This window comes from Acartia tonsa, chromosome 6 (genome assembly GCF_053477335.1).
Source record: "Acartia tonsa isolate MP-2025a chromosome 6, ASM5347733v1, whole genome shotgun sequence".
Classification (NCBI taxonomy): Eukaryota; Metazoa; Arthropoda; class Copepoda; order Calanoida; family Acartiidae; genus Acartia; species Acartia tonsa.
The window spans coordinates 34200197-34215616 of NC_137265.1; the positions used below are offsets into that span (position 1 = coordinate 34200197).

The 15420-nt window shown below is 34.6% G+C and overlaps 1 protein-coding gene across 3 annotated transcripts in view; it reads left to right on the top strand.

The window, feature by feature from the left end:
- Window positions 1–1795: 1795 nt before the first annotated feature.
- Window positions 1796–15420, top strand: part of fab1 (1-phosphatidylinositol 3-phosphate 5-kinase fab1) — a 33945-nt gene continuing 20320 nt past the window's right edge. The window contains exons 1-20 of one of the 3 annotated variants that reach the window (XM_080164465.1): window positions 1796–1838; window positions 2321–2414; window positions 3085–3139; window positions 3710–3822; window positions 4140–4185; window positions 4907–5013; window positions 5396–5498; window positions 6088–6183; window positions 6412–6456; window positions 10161–10288; window positions 10604–10853; window positions 11186–11271; window positions 11754–11839; window positions 12012–12082; window positions 12456–12509; window positions 12650–12676; window positions 13329–13436; window positions 14041–14121; window positions 14436–14497; window positions 15099–15227. In XM_080164465.1, coding sequence (XP_080020591.1) covers window positions 2335–2414; window positions 3085–3139; window positions 3710–3822; window positions 4140–4185; window positions 4907–5013; window positions 5396–5498; window positions 6088–6183; window positions 6412–6456; window positions 10161–10288; window positions 10604–10853; window positions 11186–11271; window positions 11754–11839; window positions 12012–12082; window positions 12456–12509; window positions 12650–12676; window positions 13329–13436; window positions 14041–14121; window positions 14436–14497; window positions 15099–15227 — 1727 coding nt within the window. In that variant the 5' untranslated portion in view covers window positions 1796–1838; window positions 2321–2334. Of the gene's footprint in view, window positions 1839–2320; window positions 2415–3084; window positions 3140–3709; window positions 3823–4139; window positions 4186–4906; window positions 5014–5395; window positions 5499–6087; window positions 6184–6411; window positions 6457–10160; window positions 10289–10603; window positions 10854–11185; window positions 11272–11753; window positions 11840–12011; window positions 12083–12455; window positions 12537–12649; window positions 12677–13328; window positions 13437–14040; window positions 14122–14435; window positions 14498–15098; window positions 15228–15420 lie in introns of all 3 variants that reach the window. The other 2 variants (XM_080164464.1, XM_080164466.1) reach the window with 2 other exon arrangements.

Below are 15420 nucleotides of genomic sequence, written 5' to 3' on the forward strand. Positions count from 1 at the left end.
AATCCCCAGACCATGGAGGAACTCATTGACCAATAGCTTAAAACTATAGTAGAACCTAACTAAAGTTTTCTGTCGCAACATTTGCGTAATATCTATTATTGTGATTTGGAATGTATATTGGACAGGGTTGTCGAATTGGGCACTTTTTTTAATATTGGGCGGCCCAATTGCCCAAAAGGGTTTTAGGCGGGTTTTGGGCGCCCAAAAGTAGTTTTGGGCACCCTTTTTGGGCAAATGCCGTAAAAAGCATATAAAAAAAGGATATAAAATAGCCTAAAACCATACCTAGACTTATTATTAGAAGTAAAATAGCCTAAAACCATCTCAGGACCTATAAAGGCTCCACTGGAAAGGAGAACCATATCGGTTCAGCAGTTAGCGAAATCCTTCTCTAGATACAAAAAAGCTTACTAAATTATATAGTTAACTAGCGGCTACGGCCCTAGAGGCCTCTAGGGGCACTTGAGGAGGGGAAAATCAAATTTGATAGTCCAATTATTATATTAGATTTAAAAAGAAAAAGTAAAAAAAATTTTGGGGGGGAATAATTTTTTTTTTTGGGGGGGGGGGTTGGGTTTCCGCCCCCCCCCCCCACCCATTTTTAGTTTAAAAAAGTTTTTGGGGGAGTGTAATTTTTTTCTAGGGGCGATTTCTCTTAGGAGAGTGGTGGTACCCTCCCCCAAAATAGTTATAAACCTTCTCAGAACCAATGAGAAGCTACCCTGTTAAGGAGAACCCGATCGGTTTAGCGGTTAGCGAGATCCTTCGGTACAAACACACAGACACACAAACAAACAGACACACATCCTGTTACTTTAGTATAAGGATATCACCCAAAAAATAGGCTCGTCCCCCTCTTTTTTAACCCCCTCCCCTTTTTCTCTCCCAATAAAAGGGAGATGCCCAAAACTGCCTAAAAGGACCTTATATTGGGCGACCCAAAACCGCCCGCCCAAAACTGCCCGCCCAAAATGACAACCCTGGCAATATTTAAGTGCTTTCTCTCTCCCGTTGAAGACGGTTTCTATTATAACATCCGTTCTTAAGACTTTTCTTATTTCACACCTCGCCTGCAATCGCACAAAATTGGTAAAACGAGTTTCTTCAGACTAAACATTTTCTTATCTGGTGACAATTTGTAATCTTGTTTATATCCTACATACAGAAAAGAAACTGACTGGTAATTTATATAACTGAAGTTTTCCAGTACGGCTTCGAAAACTATTAATATCCGCTAGATTCGAACTGGTTCTCAGCCACACTGAAAAATCATGTATAGCGTCGTATTCCAGACAAATTTTCCGTTTGCTCCTCGGGGCTAACCAAACTGGTTTAAATCTTGTAATTTTTAATATCTGCGGAAAGCTGTGCTTTTAATTATTATAAGTTATATATTCCACAAAATAAATCAGCAATCTATCTCAAATATCAGCTGAGAAATTACAAAGTGATTTACCGAGTTGCTTAGCTTCAGAAAAAGTATTTAATTTCTATTCCCTATTTGGTAAGGAATATCAATCGATCAATAATACAATTTATAAAACTCAACGCGGTATTTGCGCTCCAGAATCATTTTTTCAGCCGATTGTGTAATTTTTGGGATCACAACAAATATTTTACTTTTTTGACAGCTTTTTTGCAATTTAAGGCTTTATTTTAGAAAAATATGGAAGTTTATTAACTACTTTGTCGTGAAATCTCCATTGAAACTTTGATAAAATCCTGTTAATTTTATAGTTTGTTAAAAAAATAATGCTTTAAAACAGATTAAAATTTAAAAACAAATATTTTTTTCAGATTTGAAAGATGAATTTGGATTGTGTGTTAGATTGATAAAAAGGAATTGTTTCTTTTTAAAATAAATTCTATTCATTTTCCTTTCTTTAATTTAAAGAATATTAAAAATATTTTTCACTGCAACTTTGTTACCTACCTATGCATTTAATTAAAATCTACTAATGTATTCTATAACATCTCTTTAGGAGTCTTAAATCTCTGAAAATTCTACACTTGGAAAGCCAATAGAGTTATTAGAAAAGAATTCTAGATAGAGGAATTCTTTATATTCAAATTTTTTAAGAGTTCATAATTTGTCATATATAAGTTAACTACAAGCACATAAAGTATTTTTTAGCCTAAAATGGAAGCTTTTACAGTTAAAGAATGAAGGGGACAAGAGTTAAATAACTGTACCCAAATTAATCTATATATTGTTTCTCAATGTAAACGCACGTATTGTTTCTAAGATACGTTAGCATGCTTTAATGCGAATTTTTACCATAAACTCGATGAAACCTCCAGAAGAACAATCCCTTTAAATAGCTCTATTTTGTAATGGAGCCTCGGAGCAGCCAATATGTCCTGTCCAAGCTCACAAGTCTAATTTCCAGCAATGGAGAACAAAACAATTTAAGGTTCTTAATTTTTTAGAGAATTTAAGATATTAGATTACCTATGGATTGACGATAAACATTTAATTAATTTTTTTAGTGGAAATCTATCGATAATGTTAGTTTACATAAACTAATACAGATTTGATTATAGCAAAGTTTTTTTTTGCCTACGAATGAAAAAACGTTGGTATCAGTGTAATTTTTCCGTCTACCTTCATAATTTATTGCTATAAATGAAAGTAAATTCTGTGTTACTATTGAATTATTTATATTAATTACAAGAGACGACTCCCTTTTTGATTGCACGACCTTTTTCTGGATGTCCAAATTGTTTATTTATTAAATGTTGCCGTGTCTCAAAACAAATATCAATCAAATCTAGCTTTTAACTTTCTGAATATATCTGATTTGAAAAGGTTCTTGACCGTTATTCGAACTTATCGCCCAGTTCACCATAAAGCTTTTCATAATATACATAGATAATCTTTATACTCCTTTAAATTATTGAACAAAAGTTCGGAAAGCAATAACCCTTCGGAACTCTACCTAACCTCCTAATATAAAATTTTGATATAAGGGGGGGAGGGGGTTTAATGCAACCATCTCGTAATCAATGTATAAATGGCACTTAGAATTCGAATTAAGTCCCATTTATACATTGATTACGAGATGGTTGCATTAACCATTTTAGACAATACTGGATGCCAGATGACATATCAGTAGAATGTTATGATTGCACGTCTAAGGTAAAATTTAAAATATAATTTCTTTGACTAAGGATGGCAGCCATTATTATCAAAGCGGAATGTAAAAGTTATATTTTTAACATCTTATTGATACCAAGCTCTGGGAACGGTTGATAATAAAGTAGAAAAAGACCTTTTAAAGTTGGTCACAAGGCACTAAAATCCTAACTATTGCAGTTAACCTAATAACCAAACCCTTGAATACACGATTTTTGTTAGTAAATCCTAACTGTGCATGTCATAAGATATTGTGCCTGTTTTTTGGCCAAGACATCACCCTGCTGATACTATTAATGTCGAGCATATGACATAGCAAATAGGTACAAAATTTAACGTCTTTAGTTATGACGCTGTTTGGGTCGAGATTCGAGCATATCTTATTATCATCTACCCAATTACGGGTGGATTAGATGCGTGTTACGCTACAGTCGCGGGTTTACATACCCATCTTAAGAATTATAATTCAATGTTTTGATAAAAAATGTCAACCGTAAAAAAGTCCATATGATATTACAAATGTTAAATAGAAAATGCGCTAAATAAAAATACTTGCAACTTAACTAATTTCAGTTTACCTCTTTCCGTCGGCGACACCATTGTCGTGTTTGTGGACAAGTGTTTTGTAGCAAGTGCTGTGGTCAGTACATTCCTGGCAAACAGATAGGATACTCGGGCAGTCTCAGGTAGATAAGTATTGCAGCACATAGTCTCTATAATTCTTAGCAAAAGATTATGTTTTTTTTTTTTTCTCAGGGTTTTACTAGTTAAATTGTTACAGTATGAAACATTCTTTGGAGAAAAGCTTATTTGTCTTGTAGATTGCGAGATCTAAAAGAACTAAATAATCTATCATGTAAACAAACCATACTTTGAAAAATTTACAGCTCATCAAAGTGTTCATATTCTATAATTTGTTCGGAATCACAGAAACGTAGACGCATTATGCATAACTAGATTCACAAAATACCTATTGAAAAATCTTTATTAATATTAATTTTAGGGTGTGTACATTTTGTCATGGATTCTTCCAGAATTATGTGGAGCAGGTAACTTTCTTAACTAAAATTCAAAACAATTTAATAAGGGCCTTGGCTTGTATGCTAACATCTTTGATATGCATACACCCAAATTTATGGATTTTTACATGGCTTAGATACTCATTTAATTCAATACATCCAATTATTGTAAAGCTCTTAAGGTACTAAGCCGTATCCTGTCGTATTATTGTACGTACTGCTTAAACTGTTACTGAAATAAATATCGTATGTCTTATCTTACATTTAAGATCACCTGTAAATTTTCATTACTTTTCTTTTATCGATTCTTTTACACTTTATAGCAGGGTGTCGGAGCCGTTTAATTTTGATGCGGCTCCGGCTCCTGCTCCGGCTCCAGTTCCGGCTCCGGCTCCTACCTTAAAATTAATATATCAATTTTTGTTCATTATTGAATTTGATAAAATAGAATAAATAATATAAGATATTTTGCTTTTATTCTATTAAAGCTATATAAAAGTAGAAGGATGTGTGTCTATTTGTTAAGTAACACTAACAATAGTTTTTTCAGTTTATTATATGGAAATAGACCGTTGCCAAATTATAATATTACTTTAAAAAATCATTTTTAGCTAATCTGGAGCCGGAGCCGTTTTTAACGAAAAATTCGGCTCCGGCTCCACCAAAAATGTTGCTCCTCCCGGCTCCGGCTCCGAAACACTGCTTTATAGTATTGGGTTACAAGCAAATAATGTCAATTGTTTTTTCTTAGCAGGCAGCGGCTGGGGGTGTTGACCAGAATATGCCCATATCCTACAACTATGCAAGAAGACAATCAATCGAGGAAGCGGCGCAGCTATCTCAGTCTCCTAATATTAGGTCAATATTCAAATCAAATTTTAATGAAATAAAAGATTAATGCGTCTTTCAACTGTTTGTTTTTACTATTTTCTAACTTATCAACAGAAATGTTGAGAACTATCATTAATATTACATTAAGAATTTAATCCTCCATAAGTTCAAACGATGGACTTTTAGCTGTCCAGTCTTTAAAACTGAAAAATTTTGGAGTGTTCTATACGTTTTTCATTTATATATCAAAGTTTTTTAAATTAAAGTAAAAATACTTAACTTCCTTTTATTTTACATAGTCTTGGCCAAATATATGTTTATTTTAAATTTACTCTTCCAATTAAAACTGTCAATCCAAAATGTTGGCTTATTATTGCTGCACTTAATATTAATATAATTGCTTTTGTAGAATTGGTAGAAAAGTGAGTGCTAGTGCAGAGTTGTATGGATCAACCGGGGCAGAGCTATCTTCTTTACAAGAGATTAGAGAGGATGAGAGGGTTACTCTAAAGGTGAGAATCTTGAAAATGAAATTATTTTATTGAGTAGTTTTGCTACTCTTTATCTCTATTTCTAACTATTTGTCCCTGCGTGAATGATAGTTGAGAAAATTCTAATTCACTAAAGCCTAAGATTTTCAAAATGTTTTCTTTCACTCTGCAACTTGTGGACCTTATTAATCTGTTTTTTTTATGTGTCATCACTCTTCATCCCTCTAATTGAATATTATGTAAAAGACCAGTGCATTTAGTGTATATTGCTAAGGGTTGAATTATACAATATTCTTTAAGCTAACTTGAAACTTTTTACCCCAATATGATGAAAGAACAGAAATTCTTGTTTTTTTTCCTTGGAGTGCAAAGTAGAGCACAGAAAACTCTATCTCATTTTGTAATAAATAAGGTGTTTTTGTTTATTACTTTAGATCAGGTTAGGTTAACTTAGGTACTGGGTAGCTAGCTACGCAGGTTTAAGGCACCTAAGGAAAAAAATATCATTAACCTGGCGCCTTATTTTCAATTTATTTCATAAATAAGGAAAGGGGGTTCAGTGCTTGATAGGCAGTACTTGTAAAGCACAACATTTATTTTATAAATTCAGGATCCTGCGGCACTAGCGAGGTTATGGGAAAGAATTTTAGATCCAGACGTGGGTATCACACTAGAAACACATAGATACTATTTTAGAACTTATCAGGTATTACATAAAAAACATGGATTTTATATTAAAATCTGATATATTGTGTTGTTGATCACTATGTTTAGCTAATTTAAATTAAATGGGTGTCTTGGATTGAACACAACATTTTTGTGAGATTTCTTCAATATTAAAAGTATTTTCGCTCTGTTATTGTAAATTTTTGTTCTTATAAAGCTTCGCTTTGATTAATCTTGTCATCCTTGTTAAAACATAAATTTATTTTAGGATACATTTCAAGGATGCAAACTGATTGATTGGTTTATCTATCAGGTAAATAATAAAATATTTGATTGTATTGATTATGGAGTTATCATTTATAGTGATGATTTTCAACAATAGTATGAGCTAAAAAAAGATTATTAACCTTGATAAGACACAATAATCCGTCATCATCATCATTGCCTTTTAGTTCTCGGCAGAACGTAGGCCATGCACAATGGTTCTCCAATCTTCCTTTTTTTGGGCACGTTTTGAGGCATTGCTGAAAGATGGAATTTTCTTTTCTTTCAGTTCACCTAAGAGTTCCCTCCTCCAGGTTGTTTTTGGTCTACCTGGTTTCCTCTTTCCTATGTGGGGGTTCCAAGTCAAGGCTTGATTGGTTATATCATCATGCCCTTTCCTTAGAGTGTGCCCCAGCCATCTCCATTTTCTCTGTTTTATTGTCAGTTTAATGTCTGACATATCATTGCGCTCAAAAAGCTCAGCATTTGTGATCTTATTAGGCCAAAAGATCTTGTGGATTCTCCTTAGACATTTATTGACATATGTCTGTAGCTTGGAGACCACTGCTGTGTTTAGGAACCAAGTTTCAGCCCCATACAGCAAAACAGAGAGAACATTTGACTTGAACAGTCTTAACTTGGTCTTTATGGAGATGTTGTTGGAATTCCAAATTTTGTTCAGGCTGGCAAAGGCTGTCCTAGATTTGTTAATTCTAGCTTTAACATCTGTTAAAGTGCCTCCAGCTTCATCAATTTTACTTCCAAGATACTCAAAACAATCTACATCCTCAAGAATTTGGTCTCCAATAGTAATTGGTTCTTGGGAATTTGCATTTAATCTGAGTATTTTAGTTTTAGGAACATTTATTTCTAGTCCAATTTTCTTGGAGGTTTCAGCTATCCTGTTAGTCCTTCTTTGCATTTGACTTCTATTGCTTGTTAACAAAGCGATATCATCAGCAAAGTCCAGATCTCCTAAATATTTGGGATTGCCAAATAGCTCCCAGCGAATGCCATCATTACTTTCACAGTTCTTCATGATCCAGTCAATGGCAAGGAGGAAAAGGAAGGGAGAAAGAAGGCATCCTTGTCTGACGCCTGTTACAATCTCAAAAAAGGTTGATAGTTTACCTTTATACATTACATTTCCACCTCCTTTGTGATAGATAGCTTTAATGATATTGATTATCTTTTCTGGAATGCCATAGTGTCGGCAGATTTTCCAGAGAGATCTTCTGTCTAAAGAATCAAATGTTTTTTTGTAGTCAATGAAGTTTACAAAAAGCTCAGAGTTCCATTCCTTGGATTGCTCTATGATGATTCTTAGAGAGGTTATCTGATCAATAGTGGAACGGTTTGGTCTAAATCCAGCCTGATTAGGTCTTAGCTTTGCATTAACCTTCTTCTTTATTCTATTAAGAAGAATCTTACTAAGGATACGGCCAGGTACTGAAAGGAGCATTATCCCTCTGTAGTTTCCACATTGGGTCAAGTCTCCTTTTTTGGCTAGTATTGAGATATGTCCATTCTTCCAGTCCTCTGGGCATAACTCATCATTCCATATCTTTGTGATCAGAGGTAGGAATGCCTCAGCAGATGTATCTAGGTCTGCTTTTATGACCTCAGCTGGTATGTTATCAGGTCCAGCGGCCTTGTTATTTTTCAATCTTTTAATGGCCTCCTTGATTTCCAATAGATTTGGCGCTCGACAGGCAATGTCAAGTGCATCTGAGGGTGGAATCTCAGTTTCTTCCTCTGGAACTGGAAGATTCAGCAGTTCAGTGAAGTGCTCTGCCCATCTATTTAGAATATCTTCATCAGTTTTAAGGAGTGAACCATCCTTGTCCCTGATGTGTGATCCTGATTTGTGTACTTTACCTGCAATGCTCTTAGTAATCTCATAGACATCTTTCATTCTATTTTGATTAGCAGCATTTTCTGCTTGCATAGCAAGGTTTTCCAAGTGTTCTTTTTTGTCAATTCTGACACTTCTTTGGATTTCCCTGCTGAGCATCTTATACAGGTCTTTATCTTCTGGAGAGTTTCTGGAGAGTGTCTTTTGTCTTACCTCTCTTCTTTGATCCATGAGATCAATGGATCTTTGAGTGATCCACGGCTTTTGGTTAGCCTTTTTGAAACCTAATTTTTCTTGGCTAGTATCATTATAAACTTTTTTGATACCTTGCCAAATATCTTCAACTCCATCATCCTCTTGAAGAGTCAACAACTCAAATCTGTTCTTTAGAGTGAGCTTAAACTCTTGTAGCTTTTCAGAGTTTTGAAGGGTTGTTAAGTTATACTTTTTCCTGGGGTTAGGCTTTGTGTCCTGCTTTTTAAATCTAAGCCGAACTTTAGAAGATAGAAGATAATGGTCTGAATTAACATCAGGTCCTCTTTCAACCCTGACATCAAGGAGAGAACCTTTAAAACGTCTAGATATACAGATGTGATCTATCTGATTAAAGGTTCTTTGATCTGGTGATCTCCAGGTGGCAGTATGAATCTTCTTGTGTTTAAAGATGGTTCCACCAATGACAAGTTTGTTTTCAGTACAAAAACTTACAAGTCTATCACCATTGTCATTATCCTTGCCATTACTTAAGCCTAGGCCATATCTGCCCATAACTTCTTCTAAATTCTCATTATTACTCCCCACTTGAGCATTGAAATCTCCTAGGAGCATGGTCAGGTCCTTTTCTTTATGACAAGTCAAGCTGGTCATAAAATTCGTTTTTGACCTCTGTATCTGCTTGTTCTGTAGGAGCATATGCTACTATTATTCTCAGATTGATGTTTTTATCTGAGGATTTGAAGTAAGCCTCCATGATTCTTGGACCATGGGGTTGCCAACTGATCATGGCCTGCTCTGCTTGCTTGGTCAGCATAAGAGCCACCCCTTGGTTATGTCCTAGATCCTCATTCATATGGCCTGAGTAAAGTATTTTCAAGCCAGAATGATGTTTAAACTCTCCATTATTTGTCCACCTTGATTCGGTGATAGCCAGGATATCAACCTTGGCTTTAAGCATTTCTCGGCAAATGTTTTCTGTCTGGCCTGACTGAAACATTGTCCGAACATTCCAGGTGCAAATTTTTGCTGGTCTGCGGGAATTCAGAATCATCCGCCTGACTGGTCCTTTAGCGGTTTCCCAGCCAAACATCATATTGTTGTTTCCAACCTCTACTTCGTTCCCGAGCCCAAAATTATTGGTCTTTACTTTGTGCAGATTGAACGTGAGCAGGTTTTTTCTAGGGAAGGATTGTTAGCCCCACCCAAACCCCCTGAACTGGGGGAAGTGACCAGAATTCAGTCTGGCATCTACCCTAGGACCTTTCCAGCACAGTAGGACTCTTCTGGTGTAGCTCCTAGGATCATTGATGCACGGTGCAGGATGGACGGCGTGCACGTAACTGGTCTCCCATCCCACAATAATCCGTGCAACTTGGATACTATAATTTTCCATTGAAAAACTTTTTTACAAAAAAATCAATAAATTCAAGTGTAAGTTATTGGGTCTTATTAGAAAGGTAGATGAAATTAAGAGTTTTCTCGTAACAAAATGTATACACTTTTAAGCCAATTATATGGTCGAATTTTTTCCTGCACTGTGTTATAATAGGTCAAGTAAAAGGATTGTTCATCTTGGCCTTTCAGCCTAAATAACCCTTGTCAATATTGATAGAGATGCACGTATAAATACATAACTAGTTTGTTGCTTATCAGTTCCTTTTAATGTAACCTTTAATATGTAGGACATCCATACATCACGTGCCCAGGCTGTAGCCATCGGTCAGGCTCTGTTGACCGCTGGATTTATGTCATCTATATCCGGTCAGCCAGTGTTCGTTGATGGAACAGATCTTTATCAACCTTGTGAGAGGTGAGTTCTTGTTGCCTTAATAAGAAAGAATATTTTATCTATAGAAAACTGGTCATTACTTTTAATTTTCATTGTATTTTTTTATCACTATTTCAGGTTTTTTTAAAGTTGGGAAAGGGAGAACCATAAAGGAATAATACCCTATAGGGAATTGGGCCCGTAGAGTTTATTAACAAGTTTATTTTGAAAATTCAAATTGGAAAAGTGTTATGTGATTCATTTATATATATGAATGAGAGCAATGGTAAGTTTTTAAAGTGGACAAATTACCTTCTATACAACTAGCATATATACGATTATTTATTTTTAATTTAGGCATTTAACTCTGAGAGAGGATGTACCAGACACACAAGTTGACCTTAACGGTACAGAACAGGATCTTCAGGAGCCTCTCTGGCTGCAGGACCTAGGGGACCTCCTGCCCTCCCATGAGAAGCGGACCTCAGCCCCCGGAGCGCTGAAAGACCGCCACAGAAGTGGGGGTGGCGGAGGCCTCGGGGAGGGACTGCCACCCATCTATAGGCAACAAAAGTCGTCTAATGATATTGTCAGACAAAATTTACAGGTAGGTTTTTATTTCTTGGAGTCTGTACCATCACACCTAAAAGTGAAATAAGAAGAGTAGGTACTTAAGGATTATTGAAAGTCAATAAAAATAAGTAAGTTTTACAACTACATCTAAATTGTAAAGATCTTTTTAGTATAGCTTCGAAACCGTTTTATATCAGCTCCTCAGTCATACTGAAAAATCACGTATTGCATTTCATTACAGACAATTTTCCACGAATATTAAATTGATAATCATAAAATGAATACCAGCTGTCTAATTCTATAATACGATGCAATAAATAACTATTCTTGGTTTGTGGTTATAGACGTATTTCTTGTTTTTTCTAGGTAGACATTAGTGATCTAAGGGAAAATTTTGGCTTGGTGGGTAAAACTGCACCTGCTGATAGATCTGCACTTGATGAAATTTACAGGCATGCATACATTCTTTCAGAAAACAGCCTAACTATTGTATGATCTTCTCAGACTCTACTGTCTGTCTGTTCTTTATGTTCGTTTGTACATCGTTTTTTAATGCAAATTCAGTTACTTCATAAAATCATAAACTGTTAATTTTAAAAATCTTTTGGGAGGTTGGAGATACTCTAACCCAAACAGTAATTAATCTTCCCAGGAAATATGAGAATCTTCTCTGTAAAGGAGGACCATATCGGTCCAATGATTAGAGATCTTTCGGTACACGCAGAAAGACTCACAGACATATGGTTACCTTTTTATAAGAATTAGCGGCTGTGCATCTAAGGGCTCTATATGTGAGGGAAGAGTCAGAATTTTTTTTAAATAAAATAGATTAAAACTATATCAATTAACCAAATGAACAACATAATCGGTTTATAAGAACAAACTATTGTATAAATAAAAGGATATTTTCTAAAATGTATGATAATGAAATTAGAGAACATGAGAAAGATTATTTGGATAATCTAATTGAGGGAAATCAAGTTTCTAGTGAGTGGAGACAGATACTCATCAAAATTGGAGGTAAACTGATATACAATGTTGATTTATTTAATCAGTTTTGCAACAAATTTACTTACAAATTTGTATTGCCTTATGCATTGATATTCAGTCCAGACACTCTTCAAGTGTTCATGTTAATTTGTCCTTCCATTTCAGAGCTTCGCTTTTATGTATGTTGTCATCCTTGTTTTAGATGAATTGGTTAAGACCGTAGTCCCAGATGTTAAAAACTTGGATGAAATGGATATACGACATTATGTTAAGGTATTTCAAAATATTTAGTCTTATTATTAAGTAAAATAGATATTTGTTACCTAGTAGAAAACTGCATATTAAAAAATAAATCATTTTTGACAAAGAAATTTAGTTCTCACAGGGAACTTAAGGCATAAGACAATGGAGATAAAATAATGTACTTCCCCAATAATGATAAGCAGAATTAACTCTTTTACAATAAATATATTATTGGTAGAAAAACTTCTTGTTTGAACCTACCAAAAAAGATTTGAAGTATCCAGAATTTTATATCAACTAATAAGAGCATGTGTTTTGGGAACCAGTTCTTTAGACTAAAGAGAAGAACTTACTAAGATCTACAATTTTAAATGAAATCTTTCTAATGGAACAATTTATTTAGATAAAATGTGTGCCAGGAGGACATCCAACAGATAGCAGGATAATACCTGGAGAAGTTTTTACTCTACAACTGGCACATAAGGTAAGGAGGACATCCCACAGATAGCAGGATAATACCTGGAGAGGTTTTCACTCTACAACTGGCACATAAGGTAAGGAGGACATCCCACAGATAGCAGGATAATACCTTGAGAGGTTTTCACTCTACAACTGGCACATAAGGTAAGGAGGACATCCCACAGATAGCAGGATAATACCTGGAGAAGTTTTCACTCTACAACTGGCACATAAGGTAAGGAGGACATCCCAGAGATAGCAGGATAATACCTGGAGAGGTTTTTCACTTTACAACTGGCACATAAGGTAAGATTTCACCATGCCAGGTTTGTTTATGGATCAAAGGCCGTGCACAATAATCTTGATTGTCTGTTTTAGTCAAGCCATCTTTCAGTAAACGGTAGAATGAGTTAAAAGGATGCAAATTGAGATAGACTTCTGGAAATTATTATAATGATCCACTAGACTTATAAACATGCAATCTACTATAATACAGCTTATACCAACAACGAAATTAATTCGAGAAAAAAAATTACGAAACATATACGGATTTTCAGCTGTCGTTAGGGGTCAACACATAGTAAAATTGACGACATTTTTACCTTCCCCCCATGAATTACATTAGATTAATTTCGCTTGTTGACTGTACCTTATTCCTGACTATAATATATGCTAAAATATCTTGTGAAGATTCCCATGACTTTATAACTGTCTTTCTATACCAACTATATTGTTTGTCTCTTCTTGGTTTTCCAATGAGTAAAAATTTAGCTCTATTTTACACTTCATATGAATGTTGTCATCCTTGTTTCTTTAGGAGATGGCCCGTCAACTGTTGAAGCCCCGCATAGCTTTGGTGGCTAACAGTATTGTCTTCCAGCGGGAGGAGAGTAAACTTACAAACCTTGATACTCTTACGATGCAGGTTAGTTACTTAATGTTGCAATGTCAGATGCTTTATAATAATATTGATAGACGGAGCTGGAGGGTATGACTGAGAGTCAAACGCGTTGTTTAAGTCCAAAATACAGTAAAAAATGCAGGAATCTAAAGGGATAAGACAATGGCCGATAAATTGATGTACATCTCCAATGATGACCCACAAAATTACCCCTTTTGTAGATTGAAATTAGGTGTTGAAACGTTTGAACACTTAACTTAATAAACCAACCAATCAAAATTCAGTAAAAGTTCCCAGGTGTAAAGCCAACAAATAAGAAAACGTTATAATTAAACTTTGGAGACTAGTGTAATAAACAGACTATTGTCCCCTCTCTCTCTGAAAAAATAGTCAGTTATAAAACTTTTGTCTAAAATTAAATTTAGGTGTTTTATCATTGTCTGAATTAAAGCTAATAATAGTGATATTTTCTTAACAAATTTTTTATCTTCGTAGAATAAAGTTACTTCAGTAGGTATAGTAGTCATTAACAAATAGGATTTAAACAGGAAAACATTTGATGTCAGCTGATGTATTTTAAATTCTATGCTCGCTGCGCTGCTTATGGACATAATATTCATTGTTTTAGGAAGAAGAGTATATAAAGAATGTAACTCTAAAACTTCTTCAATCCAAACCAAATCTTGTTCTGGTAGAGAAAACTGTTTCAAGGAATGTATTAAGTTTTTTCTTTGAGCAACCCAATTAGCATCAACTAAGTTTAGCAACCTACTAAATGACTACTTAGGTCCAAATCCTAAGAAACTAAAGCTAATCAATCAAACTAACACAATATCATGCCCCTCTACTTTTAAGATTTATTGGCTTTTGCTTGGAAAAATATAGGTAAACTTAAGTTTAGATCTACATATAAATTACACAAATATACAAAAGAAAATATGAAGAAAGTTAACATACAAAGGGAAAACATAATACCTAATAAAAGATGCTTTTGATTCATAGAATAATTTAATACATGTAAACAGGTTGGCTCAGGACATATTTCTGAAGGAAGGTGTTACCCTTGCTCTTAATGTTAAACACAGGTACTTTTAACCAACTTGATAGCAGCCCTGCTACTCTATAACTACAAAAACTCAAAAATATACCTAATGAATTAATAAATTAAATTAGTGAAGGCAATCCGTCGAATTTTTGGGCCGGATTCGGATTCCGGATTCTTAAAGTATCCGTAAAAAGAACTGGCGGATTCCTTGCGGATTCCAGATTCTTATTTTTGGTGGATTCGGATTCCGGATTCTAGCAATATTTTAAAAGGATTTTTATTTTTTTTAAATTAAGTGCTACATATGTCCTAAAAATCAATGTTCTTGGTGTTCTCAATCTCTACAATTCACTTCCGAGAATCGAACCAGATTTTAAAAGATATTATATATAATGATGAAAATCTTTGCCTTCAAAGAGGAGGAGTTGAAAGAAAAAAATTAAGACGCTAATTTTAGCCTACCAAATAAGAATCCGGAATCCGCTATTAAAAATCAGATTCCGGATCCGGATTCCAAAATTGGCCAAACATTGGGCGGATTCCGGATCCGGATTGCCAACCCTAAATTAAATGATACCAAATTCTGTTTTTGTTCAATTTATGAGTAATAGACTTGACCTATTACAGATATTATTATTCAGAGTTTTAGAGAGATTGGAAAGATTTACAGGGTCGAAGATAATCTCTTCTATTGATTCTATGCTGAAGGCTCCAACTCTTGGATCTTGTGGGTCTTTCTATGTTGAGAGCTCAGGAGTAGGGTCAGAAAGGTAATTTTGATATTGTTTGATTTGTCTCCAATCCCTATTAGTATTAGGCATCCATAATTTCATTAGTTCAAAATAAATTTATAGAAAAATGTTCTTATGAATCTGTTAGATCATGTAGGGCTATAAATTCCTGCATGGTTGATTTTCTGCAGGGTGATTTTCATCAGAATCTGTCATGCACTGATTTTTCTTA